The sequence below is a fragment of the Cyprinodon tularosa genome, unplaced genomic scaffold (assembly GCF_016077235.1).
Source record: "Cyprinodon tularosa strain WSP-4 unplaced genomic scaffold, ASM1607723v1 ctg558, whole genome shotgun sequence".
Lineage (NCBI taxonomy): Eukaryota > Metazoa > Chordata > Actinopteri > Cyprinodontiformes > Cyprinodontidae > Cyprinodon > Cyprinodon tularosa.
Window position 1 is genome coordinate 340,917 of NW_024039294.1, and position 17,234 is coordinate 358,150.

Here is a 17,234-nt window from a genome sequence, read left to right on the forward strand (position 1 = left end):
ATGCATATCTGCTGCATAATTGGCAATACAAGCCAAACATATGGTCTAACATGGTTGTATAAAGTTGTCTTCTTCATTACAATTGTTTGAGAGAGACAGATTTTGTATTTTTTTTATTGTCTTATTTTAATTTTAATATTTCTAATGTGGTCCTTGGAGATTTATTTTAAGTGATTACAGGTGGAATGTCTCTTTTCCATCACACTAGCACATTCTTTAGTTTTTCTATTTGAAGATGAACTCTGGCGAGGGAAGTTCAAAACATCAACACTACTTTGGGTCAAAACAAAACATTACAATAAAAGAATTTTTCAAATCTACTTTTGATTTTTCGGTTTCATTTCGGTTTCATCTGAACATTGACCGTTTTTCACTTTTCATTTGTCTACATGGCTAATACAAGGTAAAGTCTTTCATAAAAACCAGACTGTGGCTCATAGTTTTCCTATCAATAAAGTCTCCCTTTGAGACAGTAAATATCTGCAGCTCCAGAAGAGTTATCATGGGTTCTTCTGTGATTATTTCCTCATCTAGCAAAGTTTCAATAATAAATTTCAATATTTCTATGTTTTGGTAGTTTTTCAGATGTGCCATACTCTATAGCAGGGGTAACCAATTAAAACACAGGGGGGTCCGAATAAAAAAATAATCATCAACCAGTAAAGGTCCGGAGGTATTTTTAATCATAATCTGTTACTTTAATCAGGATTGAACACTGAAATAAAATGCAGGTGTTTATGCAACCATTTTATACATTCAATTTTTAAATAAAAAATAGAAAAAATTGAAAATTTTTCCATATCTAAAATCTACATCTTTGGTATATAGGTTTGGTATATCGACAATTTCCTGACTCACTTTTTTTATATAATGAGACCAGTGGGCTTTATGCTGCCCTGCAAGGCTTTAAATTTGGGTTTGAATTGAGACTAAGCCATTCTAAAGCACATATCAAGATGCTCATTCTGAGCCTGGATCCATATTTATTTTTGATTCTGTTCATGGTGGAGAATCCTGCTTCACAGCAGCAGGTTGAGCCAAACATCCTCTAAATATGCAGGGTCATCTTTGAGCACGCCATTTCACTTTTCTTTCCCTGGTTCACCACAGTTCTTCCAGCAGTCCACACTTTCTTTCACTTTTTGTCATCGTCTTCTCCTTCTTTCCCATCGTCCAGCTTCCCACAGGTTTGCCTGCTGTGTCTAAAAGTAGCAGCAGCAGCAACCCAGACTGAGAGCAGCTCATTGGCTAATTTTTATCATGTGCAGCCTGGTCCCAGACGCTCTGGAGGGCTTTACCGTATTAACAGGAGAAGCGGCAGAAGTGACGTTTAGACATCATCGTTTAGACAACATGCGGTAATTTATAAATATTTGATAATTAGAAATTGGGTCCAGATTAGCCGGTATGTGGGTCCAGATCCGGGTCTGCTAATCTGTGACGTCTGCTGTATAGATCGAACAGTTCTCTGTCAGATCTTCAAATCATGTAAGACTGTTTTCACTCATTGCTTCAATCTTCAAAGAGTCTGCATATTTTACCTGTTTGTCTCGTTCGGCCACAGTCAGGGCGCTTTCAAGATCGTCCAGGTCTCTTCTGAGGCTGCCACACTCAGCTTCCAGCCTGTCCCTGTGGAGGACAAGCTGAGCTGAGCAGACCTCCTCCTCCTCCAAGCGATCCGAAAGGCCCGACAGCTGCCGCTCCAGCTCCCGGCGAGCTTTCTCCAGCTCGGCACAGCGCTGCTCGGATGCCTGGACGTTCTCTTGTTCCTGAATTTAAACAGACGTCGACTTAGGTTGAGTGAATTCTCTTTGAATTTTTTCGATATTGTATCAAATGATTTGCTCTTCTGTTTTACAGCTTTTACAAATGCTTTGTTCCACAAAGACCTAAAAGAGATCAAGTAGTTTTATGTTTAAAAGGATGAGGGAGGTCCATGGGAAGAAAAATCCCTCAATTAATAAAAGCAGAAGGGATTAACAGTTTATATGGGGGGGATTAGGGAATAAAAGAGTTTGAGGCAAACACCAACAGATTCATTTCATGCAAAGATCTTACCACAGGGTACAACACAAGACGAGACATATCCACCTTCAACTTAGAGAGATCCCTGTCTTTGTTATTTTATATTTCCCATAGTTAACAAGAAAAAGGCAGGACAATGATCCAGATCAAACCAGATCAGCAAGTCTTTACTTCAGCACCACCTTATTGGTTTCCATATTCAAATCGACCTTAAAGCGAGTTCCTACTCTGCAAAGAAAGGCTCTATCGTAGACCTGTCACTTTAAAGAAAAGCATTTAGAACAGCATACCCAGACATTTGGACAACCACATATCTATCTGCTTTTGCCTTTATGAAATGCACCTAGGCAACAGCTTTGTCTCTAGGTACGAGCATATCCACTCTACATTAATGACAAAGGTCCACATAATTGCTCATTTAGGGAAAAGTCCTTTAGAAACTTAGCAACTTTACATTTTTTAAAACTGTGTTACATTGACCAACACAAAGTAGTGCATAGTTATGAATTGGAAGAAAATTAGGAATATTGTTTTCATTAAAAAGAAAAATCTTCTTTCTTGGATCTATTCAGTAATTGAACAGCAATATCGTGAGTCAGAGAGGAAGTTGGACACAAAGGAAAACAAGACTTATTTTAATGCCTACAGAGTGGAATATAACTCTTTTTCAGAAAACATTTGGTCCCATTCCAAATTAGGTTTGTATAGAGAGGGTTCATAGTAGTGATGGGTCGGGCAACACCGATGCGTTGGCGCATGTGTCGGTCTCATAGAGCGAAACCTGTGTCGACGTGTGTATCGCTACGAAAAAGTCACGTGACAGAAACAGTTCCTGTATCGGTCACGTGACCGATGTTTCGAACTGATTGACAAGCCTTTATAAAGAAGCGCATCTGCCAACGAGATGCATCTGCCAAAACAATCTTCCGTGTTTTGTGAATATAACATTTATCAAAAATTATGGAGCTTCCTCAAGGAAAAAGGTTTCTGCCGTGTGGGACCACTTTGATCTCATTTCGGAAAATAAGGTATTTGTTTTAATTTCCTTGTTTCATCCTGTTCCTCTCAGAGTTTCCACTTGATTTTCTGAGTAGAAATTCATTTCAAAGTGACCTTTAGTTTACTGTCCGTGTTTTTATTTTGCAGGTTAAATGTTGCAATTGCTCAACAGAGCTTGCATATTTAAATAACAGCACCTCCTCAATGCTGAGGCATTATAGGGCCAAGCATGAGCGTGAAATCCATTATACACCCATGATGAACTCAGGTATACAGGTATTTTACAACTTACTGACTTTGTTTTATTGATAATTCTGAATAATTTACACTTTCTCATTTTTAACCATCAAGCTTCCAGGAAGCAGATGCTTGATGAGGCTGTGCTTAATTTCATTGTAAAGGACTGCCAGCCCCTCGCTGTTGTGGAGAATGAAGGGTTCAGGGAGCTGGTTCAGCTCCTTGAGCCCTCATATGTTTTGCCAACCAGAAAGGTTTGTGTGGAAATTATCTAAAGTGGTAGTTTATTCATCAAATTTATTTTAAATATATTGATTTTCTTCTGGTTTGACTTGGTGTGGTTTTCAGACCATCAAACAACTGTTGGCCAAAAAGTACGAGGAGGAACGGGAACGAGTGAAAATGGAAGTACAGCAGGCTGTGGCAGTGAGTATAACCGCTGACATGTGGACATCTGTGAACATGGAGGCTTACTTGGCTCTAACCTGTCACTACATTGATGAAAATTTGCAGCTGTGTACATCTGTGTTAGGTGTGCAATACTTTCCACAAAGTCACACTGCTGACAATTTGGCCCAAGTAAAAAGGGCCATGATGGAGGACTGGGCTATAACAAATAAAGTAAAGTGTCTTGTGACTGACGCAGCACCAAACATGATTGCATGCGCTAGACAACTCCAAATTCGGCACTCAATTTGCATTGCACATAGTCTCAATTTAATTGTTAGAAAATCATGTGATCAGATCCCCACTCTTACATCCATCAGACACAAAGCCAGGCACATTGTCACATACTTCAGATCGAGCACCACAGCCAAGGAGAAGCTTGCTCAAGTGCAGCAACAGATGGGGCGACCAACCCTGAAACTTATCAATGAGGTGCCAACACGCTGGAACAGCACGTATGAAATGCTGTCAAGGCTGCATGATGAGAAGGAAGCAGTGTGGGTATCTCTGGCCTCTCTAAAAACAGATTTGACTCCACTTACAGCTGATGAGTTTACCATCATAGGAGAAACACTACTTGTGCTTGCTCCTTTCCATCAAGCTACAGTGGAGTTGTCTGCAGAGAGGCGAGTGTCAGGATCAAAGGTCATCCCAATGATGAAAATGCTCTATATGGCACTTGAGCGTAATGCTTCAACCTTGCACACTGACACAGCACGACACCTACATGAACACCTGAAGCGTCGAGTTACAGACACTGCTTCCAACCTGGAGTCATTAAGTGTGTTGACCCTGGCAACACTTCTAGACCCCAGATTTAAATCACTTGGGTTCCACAGTTCCTCTAAGTGCAATGAGGCCCTCAGCAGACTGCGGACAGAATGTGCCTCAATAGTTGGCAGCTCAAATGAGCCCCAGCCGGGAACATCTTCACAACAGCTGTCTGCCCCCACTTCAGGCATGATATTGAGCATCATTTCTTTGTTGTTTGTAAATCATGTACTAAAATACCTTTTTTTTTTTTATTAGATGACCTTTGGGAACATTTTGATCTCGAAGTGGGGAGGCAGACCAAAAGTGCCACAGCTGATGCCATCCTTGAGGTGCAGAGATACATGGCAGAGGGCAATATTGCGAGGTCCCAGGATCCTCTTTTATATTGGAAAAACCAAAGGACGGTTTATCCAAACCTCTTCCGCCTGGTCTTAAAATTCTTGTGCACTCCAGCTTCATCTGTGCCGTGTGAGCGGGTGTTTTCCACAGCTGGAGAACTAGTATCAAAAAAGCGCAACAGACTGAATTTTAAAACGTTGCAACAACTTATTTTTTTGAATAAAAATTTGTAAAAAAAAATACCAGTGAACAAGCATCTTCATTTACTACATGTTTACTTGGAGATTATTACATTATGATGCAGGTTCTCATTATTCATTGACTGTGTCTAAAATATCAAATATGTTTTAATAATAATACAATGCATCATACAATGAATTGCATTATATTAGTGTATATAATAGGTCATCAAATCAGTGTCAGTTAACTCTGTCAACTAGGTTGCCTGTAGGGATTTTTAATGTCCAGCAGGTGTCAGTATTCAGTGACACAGTATCGACACTGTATCAATACAGTTTGGTAATGTGTCGAAACGTTTCATGACGCCTCATCAACCCATCACTAGTTCATAGACCCTATACCTTTCATATTCAGAAAGTTAATTTTATGAGCGCTACTAATTCACTGCACAATTTCTTTTTCCTTTGCTTCTGCAGCCAAAAGCACAACAGTTTAAGTATAAAAAAAACAATATTGTAAAATGCTGTTATGCTTTTATATAAAATTCAAGATGTTTTATGTTAGTAAAAAAAATTATCACTTTTTAAACCTTGTAAGAGTAGCTGTTAGCATTAGCCACAAGGGCCACTAACTTAAGCTACCGAGACAGTTATGTCCTGTTGGTATCATTAGACTAGTTTACACACTAAATACAAGGAATTCTTTTCAATTTTATCATAAACATCTAATCTGAAAAAACAAAGCCTGTCAAGTTCACTTTGTACTTTGTGTGTCCATTACTGTAGGTTAATTGCATTTAGTCCAATTTTGGATTAATTCTTTATTTAGGTGAAATCATTAGGTTTTACAGGAAAATCTTAATATAAAAATAAAAAAAGGCTTTAAAACATACTTTAAATTATAAATACTACATTTTTACCATTTTCTACTTTTTCTCTAAGCAATCCAAACTTCCAATTCTGAAAAATAAGGGCTGAGTTTTTACAACTACATATTCTAGACTTATTCTCAATAATCTACCACCCATATTGGGTGTCATACCCACAGCTGCTAATCTGTGCTCCAGTGTGGTGCTGTAGCAGTCCCAGTCCAGGTCCTCCGATTCTGGTTCAGGTCCAGATTCCACTTTGGTCCCATTGGCGTCCTCAAAGTCATCATGAAGGGAGTGGTATTTCCGACTTTTCCCTCTAGATGTCATATCAGCAAACACTAACTGGCTTGATAGCTTGGTTTACAGGCTTGACCTGTTTTGCGGTGCTGGAACTTGTCTAAAAGTGCTTCCGAGCCGTAATCCTTTATTCCCCCTTCTTCCTCCGATTTGTGTGCAGTGTTTGGAGTCTTCCAGGTGAGTCTGAGAAAGATTATTTTCAGTCCCCAGGGGTGCTCCAGCTTCTACACTCCTGGCAAATCCTCTCTCTCACTTCATTCACTTTGCTTTTATCTCTCCTTCTTCTTATTTTCCTTCAAAATCAACCTTTCATCAGTGTTTCATTTCAGAATGCACTGATACACCACTGGAATCCTTCATTTCCTATCAAAGTCTTGTTCTTGTTTCTCTGAAAGTATCCTTTGTGCATTTCCCCCCTTACATTGTTTTACCACATCCTTCTGCTCTCTTCTTTTTAGTCTCCTCCTCCAGAAACAGGTGGCTTTCTGCTGGGAAAAGAGGTGGTCCTCAGGTATCCCCCTTCGAATAGGAGTGGCTGTTCTGAGAGAAAGAAAGTTCTGTAGATTTGGTCTTTGTAACCACAGGAACTCTGCTTTCACCAAACCGGCCACATTATATAAAACCCAGGAATACAAGAGCAGAATACCAGAGTAAGAATGCATTTTTCTTCCCCCAGTCATAATTGACATGAATGTCTACTGGGCTCACACCCACATGGTCACCCACAATGCCGTGGCTTCATCTTAAAAAGAACAACAAGGCATATTGTGCCTCAGACCAAGCATGTCGCTCTTTTTTCTAATGACGTCACACAGACTAACACAAAGAAGACCAAGCATTTATCGATCTACGGCAACATGATTGAGGTCCAGGAGATTAAGACAGTACGTTGGCACTGACTTCTACCAGTTGCTTCAAGAATTTGTGAGGCTTCTTCTGACTGGATCTGAAGTTTTAAAAAAGTGACCTATATTTAAGTATCTCTTTTTGTAAATATGTTATTTGTATTCTGTGGCTGTTTATTAGTAAAACATTTTTATGTGTGTGCTTGGGAGATATTATTTAATTGAATTGAAAAATTAGCCTATAAAGTTACATGCACTAACATGCATAGTTAGATGCATACATGCATTTTTAATATAACAATGTCTGCAAGTGTTAACGATATTCTATACGAAAACTGTTGAAGAAACTTAAGAAATTTAGCTACTTTCAGCACAAATATAATGTTTTGCTTGAATGAATCTAAAACTGGTCAAAGAACCTTTATGCAACACAACAAAACCAAAAAAGAAAGAAATTACTGCTTTTCTACAAATGCATTGGCTTTCCACCATAATGTCTCCTGTGCTCAAGTCCTTTCCTCCCTGCTTATCTGAAGACTCTGGTCTTGCTCAATCCATGGCCAAAGAAAAGCCCTTATGTCCAACATATCTGATGAGCATGTCAATAAATCTTGTAAAGGAATGCATCAAAACCTAAAAAACAGGAGATACTTAATATGTTTTCCCAGATTCCACTACGTGATCATTACAGAATTAGATGGTAATAATGACCTGGAAAAGAAGCCGGGGTTACACAGTAATTACTATGCTTGGAGCAGCGGCGCCTCATGCAACCCGTATTCTTGTAGAGTGTCAAGATTTTGAAATATTGTCTCCATAAATCAAAACTCTGGAATTTAACTGCTTGTTTCCTTTCAACATCCACACAGCAGGTGAGTGATAAACCCCGAGGAAATAATAGGCTGTAGGTTCAGCTGTCAAATGATTTTTTTTCTGAAGATATCACTGAGTTTTTTTTTTTAATAAAACAGACCTATCTAGAATTGAGGTTGTCTTCATCTTAAGCTTCAAATTGGACTCTGTTTAGATTTACAGTATAGATGCTATTTAAGGGTGTAACTATAATCACAGAAGTGAGGGTGGACTTTTTTTCAATGTGTAAAACGTTCCTACTTTTTCTGTTCCATTAGTATGTCCCTGGACCATTCATAAAAGTAAAAACATTACCCAATGCTAAGAATGACTCAAAATGTGAAATAAACAGTTCATAAAATAAATAGGCAAAACAGTAACATTTATTAGTACTGGACTCTTTCTACAGTTATCGCTGTAAGGATTACAAGATAGACTCTTTTTACAGACTGGCAATCTACTGTATAGGCTTGGTCCAGTGCCTCTGTGAAACTGGTCCTGGCCCCTGTACGGAGGACATGATACTAAATTTCAGTTTGTAAATGAGACCTGAACTTAGGGATTACACAAAGCACTAATTCATGTATTTTTTTGATAAACCGTATAGGTCAGAGGTCATGGATTAGCCAGCAGGTGGGTCCGGATCTAGTGAAGGTACCAGATCTGCTTGGGCCCTGCCACTTCTTATGACATCAATATATGGCAACTCTACTTGGACAAACTGTATTTCACCCGTTTCTTAAGGATGAAATCTCTTTTAGATTTTCAGCATATTATTACCTTTATTTGCTATTATTTCACATGTCTTTGGCGATCTAAAGTAGCCGAAAGTAGAAAACAATCATCGTCAGTCTTGAAGGAAAGCACTGCCTTCTAAGACAGACTGAGCTCTGCCATTTTACAAGATGACAAAAAAAGTCTCAGCTTATTTTTTTTTTCTTTTTTTAAAGATCTGAAGGCAGAGAAGGACAAATGGAACATCTTAAAAAATAACTTTCGTAAAAATTTTATACAAAACAGTTATTCTACTTGTAGAGAAACAGTTGTTGTTGCTACAAATTCAAAAGTATTACGTAATATGTCGTCTGAAGTAGTACACACCATTGAAGGAAATCTTCAATTTCTTATCAATTTCTCGCATGGAATAGCCTTCATTTCTAAGAACAAGAATACACTGTCAAGTTTCAGATTGAGGCCCCGTCCACACGAAGTCAAAACGAACACGAAACGCTAATATTTTCCAGAACGTTTGTCTTAAAGACGGAGATGTAAAATAAATGTGATCGACCACATGAATGCACGAAAACGCTGCAAAATGTATGCCAGGCCTGTAAGTGGTGCTGTGGTGCCAAAGCAAAAATAGGCGAAAACAGGCAACGAAAAGTTGGGCATGCGCAGTAATATTTATACAACAACCAAACCGGAAATCCCCTAGAAGTTTGCCCTGCGGGTCCATTTTTGTGGTTCAGTCAAATTCAGGTGCTGAACTATGTCGTCGATATTGCTCTGTTCTTCCTGGAGATATTCCAGAAGAAGAAGATTCTGTTGTAAGCCCGACAGCAGGGTGAGTAGCATAAGCAGCAACCATTCAACACAGTACGGCGCTATTCTTGTTGTGATACTGTGTCGAGCATGCGTGTTTAGAGGCGACGCTATGACGCATGAGTGTAAGAAAAAAAATGCGGTCAGAGCTTAAAGATGGAAACGCGAAAACGGTATTTCAAAATCTTCCCTCTCTGAAAGCTTAATAAAAAAAAGATTGTTTACAGACCCCCGAAACGCCGGCTTCGTATGGATGAGAGGCTGGTTTGGTGAAAAATTTGTGAATTTAGGCCACGGTTTGACTTCGTGTGGACGGGGCCTAAAATTCTCTTTTTCTGGCCATTTTAGCGTTTAATTGACCCCACAAATGTGATGCTCCAGAAACTCAATCTACTCAAAGGAAGGTCAGTTTTGCAGCTTCTGTAATGAGCTAAACTGTTTTCAGATGTGTGAACATGATTGCACAAGGGTTTTCTAATCATCAATTAGCCTTCTGAGCCAATGAGCAAACACATTGTACCATTAGAACACTGGAGTGATAGTTGCTGGAAATGCGCCTCTATACACCTATGTAGATATTGCACCAAAAACCAGACATTTGTAGCTAGAATAGTCATTTACCACATTAGCAATGTATAGAGTGTATTTCTTTAAAGTTAAGACTAGTTTAAAGTTATCTTCATTGAAAAGTACAGTGCTTTATCAAAAATAAGGACATTTCAATGTGACCCCAAACTTTTGAACGGTAGTGTATATTTATATGGAAGGTGTGTAATAACCTGATTTTGTTGATACGATGAAATTCCACAGAAACCCAGGTATCAACATCCAATCAGCTGCCTAAATCCTTATTTTATGAAATGTTCAGGCAGGTGGCCAGACAATTTGATGAATCCATTGATCAACTGCATCATTGCTCTAGACACTTGACTAACACCTCAACAGACTGTATTTTTCCCAGACTGTACGCTTGCGTATTTCTATATAAAACGAGGAAGAAAATCAAGCATAACTTGGCAAACTAGAGATATCAGAGCAAAAGTCTGTTCTTTGAAATTTTGCGGTATAGTTTAAAGAAATTCTGGAGTAACAATAAGCTTATCCGATCTGCAGCATATGGTATTTCAAGACAAGGGGTAGAGAATGATTTATTTTTGAAGTTAAGCCAGCTACCGGACTGTTCTTGGAAAATGTAAGAAATTACAGCGAACCAGTGAGCTTTACACAAACAGGTGTATGGAAAGAGAAATCTGTAATTTAACAAACTAGAAGTTAGCAGTATATTTTAAATGGAGTGAAAAGGGGAACAAAGGAATATAAGTCAATTAGGGGGATGTTGCCCTAACAAGGCACGACTGCATCAAGGTTGATTAACAAGCAGGAATTTCTCCTGTCCCAGAAGAAAAATGTCTTAGGTGTCCCTCCAGCCTGAGCGGGTGAAGGCTAATGAAGAACAGGATAAATTTCCACTGGAAACCTGGAAGGCTTCCTTACACACCATAACTGCACTAAATAGCTCTGACATGGGGTCACATTTCTCAGTGTAGTCAGATCTTGGGATTCAATAATATGAATTATAATGGCTGATCTGTCTCCTCTGTAGATTAATGTCATTATTTATGGATGACTAATGTAAGCAGAAACGAAAAACATGTTTGGAGCCAGCGCACACCTGGACTGTTGCAAGAAAAGTGCAGATTAACCAAGTGTGATTTAATGAACAAAGTGACTTTACAGACAATTTTCTTGAAAAATAATCTCTATTTGCACAGAAGAGCATTGACCCAGTTGTCATACCCAGATGGCAGTGAAACCCCAAATCATAGCCCAGCTGCTTAATGCAGCTTCTAGTGTGTAAAATCGAAGTCTTATGGGGAGTTGGCTAAGCAGTTCAGCTCCAGTAATAATCAAATGTTTCAGACCAGATGCCTTTCCATAAACACTGACGATAGCACTGCTGATCCATAGTTTCACACTGAATCCCATGCATTTTGTAGAAAAACAGATTTCCCATTCAAATGGAATATTAATGGAAAAACAATGAGAGAAACATATTATTATCTTGAGAAGTATGTCTAAGTTAAATAGGGTCTCCTTATTTAAAACTTCCCTAAAAAGATCGTACCTCACTTTTACATCAAATATGATAATACATGGCATCTGTACATAACTGGGGCTAATTTATTTATTTCATTTGCATGTATGTGGGGGTGGAAAAAAAATAACAAAACAATGTTTATTTGGCCTTTTGAAAGAGGGAATAATCTCAGTAGTAAATTATTTAATTTTTTATCCATAAAAAGCCAGCATGATTAATAATCCATAGCCGATTTAGATCCATAGGTCATTTTAGTTTTGGAAAAAAGGATCGATATGATAATCAACCAGAAGACTTTCTGATTTAATTTATTAAAGTGCTGGGTCACACCTTAACTGTCAGAAAAGCAGTTTTTTCTGCCTATGAGAAAATCATCTTGATGTGGTTTAAAAGAGCGAGAATCTGTTTTGCTTTAATAGAAAACTTAAATACAATCCATATAGTTTGTAGGTTACTGATTATCTGAAGACTGTGTGATTAAAGCAATTAAACTAAGCATGTGGACATTTAAGACAAGGACTTTTATCTCTTGTTTTCTGAAGAGAAACAGCTGATTGCAAATTGAACATTTTCAACTGATTTGGGAATTACTAGAGAGGTAAGCTGCCACAGACTAGTCTTCTTAAACACACATATGAACTTAAGATACATCCTATTTTCAATTCTTGATGTTTAATATAATGTCAGCCTGTCATTTGCATCTACGACAGCTTTAACAATTACCACAAGGTTAAGATGCTGTATTTCTTGAGAAATATTTGACTTTTTTTTTTTAAATATCCATTTGTAAGGTATGACAGTGAAATTATATAAGAAGGCCTATAGTAGGTAGCACTACTCACACAAGGTGTTCTAGTGGCCTTGGATCAGGACTGTGAGCAGGTCAGTAATGATGTCATACACTAATAAGCCTTAAGCCGGGCCTACACTCTGCGATTTTTTGGTCCTTTCAGGCCGACTTTCCAGAAGGGCAAGAATTCTTCGATCGGACCAACTTTCAGCCAGATCGTGCATGGTGCTTCATGTAGTGTACAGGGGGTAACGAGGGGCGATCAGCCTCTCACGACCACTTTCCGATAAGGAATCATGAGGTCGGGAGAAAATCAAACATGTTTGAAATTCAGTATCAATTCAATATCTTTAGGTGCTGAGACATTAAAAACGTCTTAATGATGCTGGTCAAACAGCCTTCAGGAAAAGAACGACAAAAAAAAAAAAAACAACAGAAGTTACACGAATGTAGCAAATGGCTACATTTACAGGTGTCACACAGAACATATTGTGACATAATAGTCCTTAGGGGCTGTTCGGTTCATCAGGAGGTTCCTTGCCAACTTCATTGTCGGTACGAAACATACTGTTTCCTGGTGCTAGCGGCTTCCCTGTGACAATGGCTTTGAGTTTCCTTTTTACCACCCGATCCGTCCCAGAATCACGATCCGTACCATCAGCTCATATGCGTATGTGCAACCAGATATACATCCGGCCTGCCCTCAATTTTAATGAGTAAAAAACACCTAAATTAAGTTTCCCCCTCCTTAAAAAAAAGAAAGCGTACTAAACTATAATGCGTTGGAATAAATTCATTAAAATCCTGCCTGTTTTATTCCTTGTTTGTGTCAGAAATAGGATCCTACGCTACTTCCGGGAGATAATTTTTAGATTTTAACATCAATTTATAAATTTTTTTTTTAGCTTTATCTTTTCCTTTTGTGTTAAAGAAAGAAAAAAAAAAGAAAAAAAAATTATAAACATGGTTTAATTATACAATGTTAAGCATGTCCGATGATGACGTCAGAAAAGCTTTAACGGAGAAAATGTAAAAAGCATCAAATTGTCTTAGAAAAGTCATGAAAAAATGTTTTAAAGATTTGCGTTAGTATTGGTTATTGATTTAAGGATAGAAATAAGTACTTTTAGTGCCATAATTACATTATTTATGGTTACCTGGATGAATGTCTGCTTGCACATGCACCAATGAGCTGATGGTACTGTATGGATCGTACTTCCGGTCTGGATCGAGTAGTGACTGATTTAAAGCACTCCAAGGCTACATTCACACAGCAGCCTGAAGTGACCCAAATCCGATTTTTTTGCCCACATGCGACCTGGATCTGATCTTTTCATTGCTTTCTGAACAACACAGATCTGATTTTTTCCAATGCGACCCAGGCCACTTGGCTATGTGGTCCTGAATCCGATACGAATCTGATCTATTCAAATGCGACCTGTGTCTGAACGGCCAGTTCGCATCCATCCGACCTGAACGCCATTAATTACCGACATAGGTCACTATTCTGCATCTTGCTATGCAGAAGCGGCAAGAAAAACAACAACCATGACAGATGATGATGCGGAGAGCAGTATTTATGTTTAAATATATTGAAAAGATTGAGTTTTATGGTTGAAAAAGACTACTAGATGCGCACCGGCACTACCATCCATTCCTGTCTTTATGATGTGGCAAACATATGTTTAGAACAGTCAGTTATTGGGAATCATTGACTTCAATCAGATTCGCACAAATCAAATTTCCTTTCATGAAATAGACTATTTAGACAGATAATATTACTTAATGTTTATTTGGAGTCTCTGCTTAGCATGGCCTCTCCCAAGAAGGGCTCTTGTATGTTACCTAAGAAAACAGCTGCTATGCAGGGTGTGCTCCCTTGGATTCTGCACTTCAAATTGTTGTTGTTTTTTTAAATCTGTTTTACGTGACACTAACAGTAGAGGCTGCAAAATCCTCCAGTGACTACCGTATTTTCTAGACTATAAGCTGTTACTTTTCTCCCACGCTTTGAATCATGTGGCTTATAAGAAGGTGTGGCTTTTCTGTGGACTTTCCCTAACCGCCAGAGGGGGAAGTCAAAGTTGAAAATGAAAGAATAAGAGCATGCTAGCAGCAGGCAAAGTTGCAAACAAATGTCCCAAATTCACACATTTTGCCATTTATTTGCCTCATTTAAGTTGCTGAACCAATGAAGAGACTGGGTTCAACTCCTGCGAAACAAAGATCTGACAAAGCCCTATCAGTAGAAGCTGTTACTGCTGTGAGTCCAAAAACTAACCTCTCAAAACCCACCCACCATTTTAAAGCAATTTTAAATAATAACTGAGAATGCATGAAAACTACACCAGTAACATGTTTACCAATATATTATACTACCCTTGAAAAACCGTGCCGAGACCGGTCCAAGCTCAGTAATTGAGATAACTTATCCTGTGTAAATGGAAAGCAAACTTAACTGAACTGAGCTAGACACAACCGAACCGAGCTAACTGCAGACCAGTTCCAGAGGTGAGCTAGGCTTGGTTTTTCCCTGGCTCGGTTCTCTGCTAACAAGAGCGCATGAGCAGAACGCGTCATCTCTGTCTGGCTGCACACGATTTACACTCCATTCCAGTAGTTGGCGGTAATGCCCCTCCAGAGACAGAAGAAGAAGAACAACTTCTTCTTCAACTATAAACAACAATCGAAATCTTCTCCACGCAGCATTTTAAATAATGGCATTTAATAATAACACCAAAGTACAGCAATAATAATCAAGCATAACTTTCTGAATGTGACGGGCAACGCCATTTTGATTTGCTTGATTCCCTCCTTCTTCGTCTTTTTCTTCTTGTGTTTTATGGCGGTTGGCAAACAACTTTTGGTGCATTACCGCCACCAACTGCTTGCTTTCCTCTTTTAATACTGGCAGTAATACCACAGATCATCACTAGGAGGCGAGGGGTCGAGGAACCGAGATAGCGTGATGTGTAAACGGTCGTCAGAACCGAGCTCGGCCTGGTTAACTGATCCGAGCTCGGACCGGTCTTGGTATGGATCGGTTTTTCAAGGGTAGTGTAAATGGGGCTTTAGATTCTCCACAATTCAACCACCAAGTTCATTTTAGGGACATAGCGAGCATCAAGGCACAATTAACACAGATATATAGCAGCATATCAAAATGTAAACACGGCAAAGCAGCCACAACAAGCAAGAATGTCTTTATTACTGCCGTTCAAGAAAGACCAATTATTTTCGAGAATAAAAAAAAAAAAATTGAGTCATGTTTGAACTGATGCAGCTTGGGCTGTGTTTTACTCACCCAATTTTCATGTATATATTCAGAAACTAGAAGGTCGCTTTCAAATAATGTATCACACATGTAATTTGGGGTTACAGTTCCTAAGATATTTGCTTTTTCATTTGGGTATGCAAAATAGGTGAGAATTTCCCAAAATGAGATGAATATTAATAGCAGCTTACATTCTTCTTCATCCCTACTCCAGAGGCGATTTGTAGATATACAGGTGCTGGTCATAAAATTAGAATATCATGAAAAAGTAGATTGATTTCAGTAATTCCATTTAAAAAGTGAAACTTGTATATTATATTCATACATTACATACAAACTCATATATTTCAGATGTTTATTTTGTTTAATTTTGATGATTACAAATGACAACAAATGAAAATCTCAAATTCATCATATCAGAAAATTAGAATATTACTGAAGACCAATAAAAACAAAGGATTTATAGAAATGTTGGCCAACTGAAAAGTATGAACATGAAAAGTATGAGCATGTACAGCACTCAGTATTTAGTTGGGCCTCCTTTGGCCTGTATTACTGCAGCAATGCGGCGTGGCATGGAGTCGATCAGTCTGTGGCACTGCTCAGGTGTTATGATAGCCCAGGTTGCTCTAATAGTGGCTTTTAGCTCTTCTGAATTGTTGGGTCTGGTGTATTGCATCTTCTTCTTCACAATACCCCATAGATTTTCTATGGGGTTAAGGTCAGGAGAGTTTGCTGGCCAATTAAGAACAGGGATACCATGGTCCTTCAACCAGGTACTGGTAGCTTTGGCACTGTGTGCAGGTGCCAAGTCCTGTTGGAAAATGAAATCTGCATCTCCAAAAAGTTGGTCAGCTGCAGGAAGCATGAAGTGCTCTAAAACGTCCTGGTATGTGGCTGCGTTGACCCTGGACCTCAGAAAACACAATGGACCAACACCAGCAGATGACATGGCACCCCAAACCATCACTGACTGTGGAAACTTTACACTGGACTTCAAGCAACGTGGATGAAGTGCCTCTCTTCTTTTCCTCCAGACTCTGGGACCTTGAATTCCAAAGGAAATGCAAAATTTACTTTCATCAGAGAACATGACTTTGGACCACTCACCAGCAGTCCAGTCCTGTTTCTCTTTAGCCCAGGCAAGACGCTTCTGACGCTGTCTGTGGTTCAAGAGTGGCTTGACACAAGGAATGCGACAGCAGAAACCCATGTCTTTCATACGTCTGTGTGTGGTGGTTCTTGAAGCACTCACTCCAGCTGCAGTCCACTCTTTGTGAATCTCCCCCACATTTTTGAAGGGGTTTTGTTTCACAATCCTCTCCAGGGTGCGGTTATCTCTCTTGCTTGTACACTTTTTTCGACCACATCTTTTCCTTCCCTTCGCCTCTCTATTAATGTGCTTGGACACTGAGCTCTGTGAACAGCCAGCCTCTTTAGCGATGACCTTTTGTGTCTTGCCCTCCTTGTGCAAGGTGTCGATGGTCGTCTTTTGGACAACTGTCAAGTCAGCAGTCTTCCCCATGATTGTGTAGCCTATAGAACTAGACTGAAAGACCATTTAAAGGCTTTTGCAGGTGGTTTGAGTTAATTAGCTGATTAGAGTGTGGCACCAGGGGCCATCAATTTTGAACCTTTTCACAATATTCTAATTTTCTGATATG

At 39.0% G+C, this 17,234-nt stretch overlaps 1 protein-coding gene and 1 long non-coding RNA gene across 4 annotated transcripts in view; one reads left to right on the forward strand and one right to left on the reverse strand.

Annotated features, from left to right (window-relative positions):
- The window catches only part of LOC119796728 (putative uncharacterized protein MYH16), a 101,202-nt gene that overhangs the window by 62,663 nt on the left and 21,305 nt on the right, over positions 1 to 17,234 (reverse strand). For 2 of the 3 annotated variants that reach the window (XM_038305409.1, XM_038305406.1), the window contains exon 2: positions 1,542 to 1,769. In XM_038305409.1, the coding sequence (XP_038161337.1) occupies positions 1,542 to 1,769 (228 nt within the window). Of the gene's footprint in view, positions 1 to 1,541; positions 1,770 to 6,046; positions 6,733 to 17,234 lie in introns of those variants that run through there. The other variant, XM_038305407.1, reaches the window with a different exon arrangement.
- Positions 3,273 to 4,906, forward strand: LOC119796729. Its single transcript, XR_005282512.1, has 3 exons — positions 3,273 to 3,292; positions 3,376 to 3,687; positions 4,738 to 4,906. It is a non-coding gene; the product is annotated as an uncharacterized LOC119796729 (long non-coding RNA).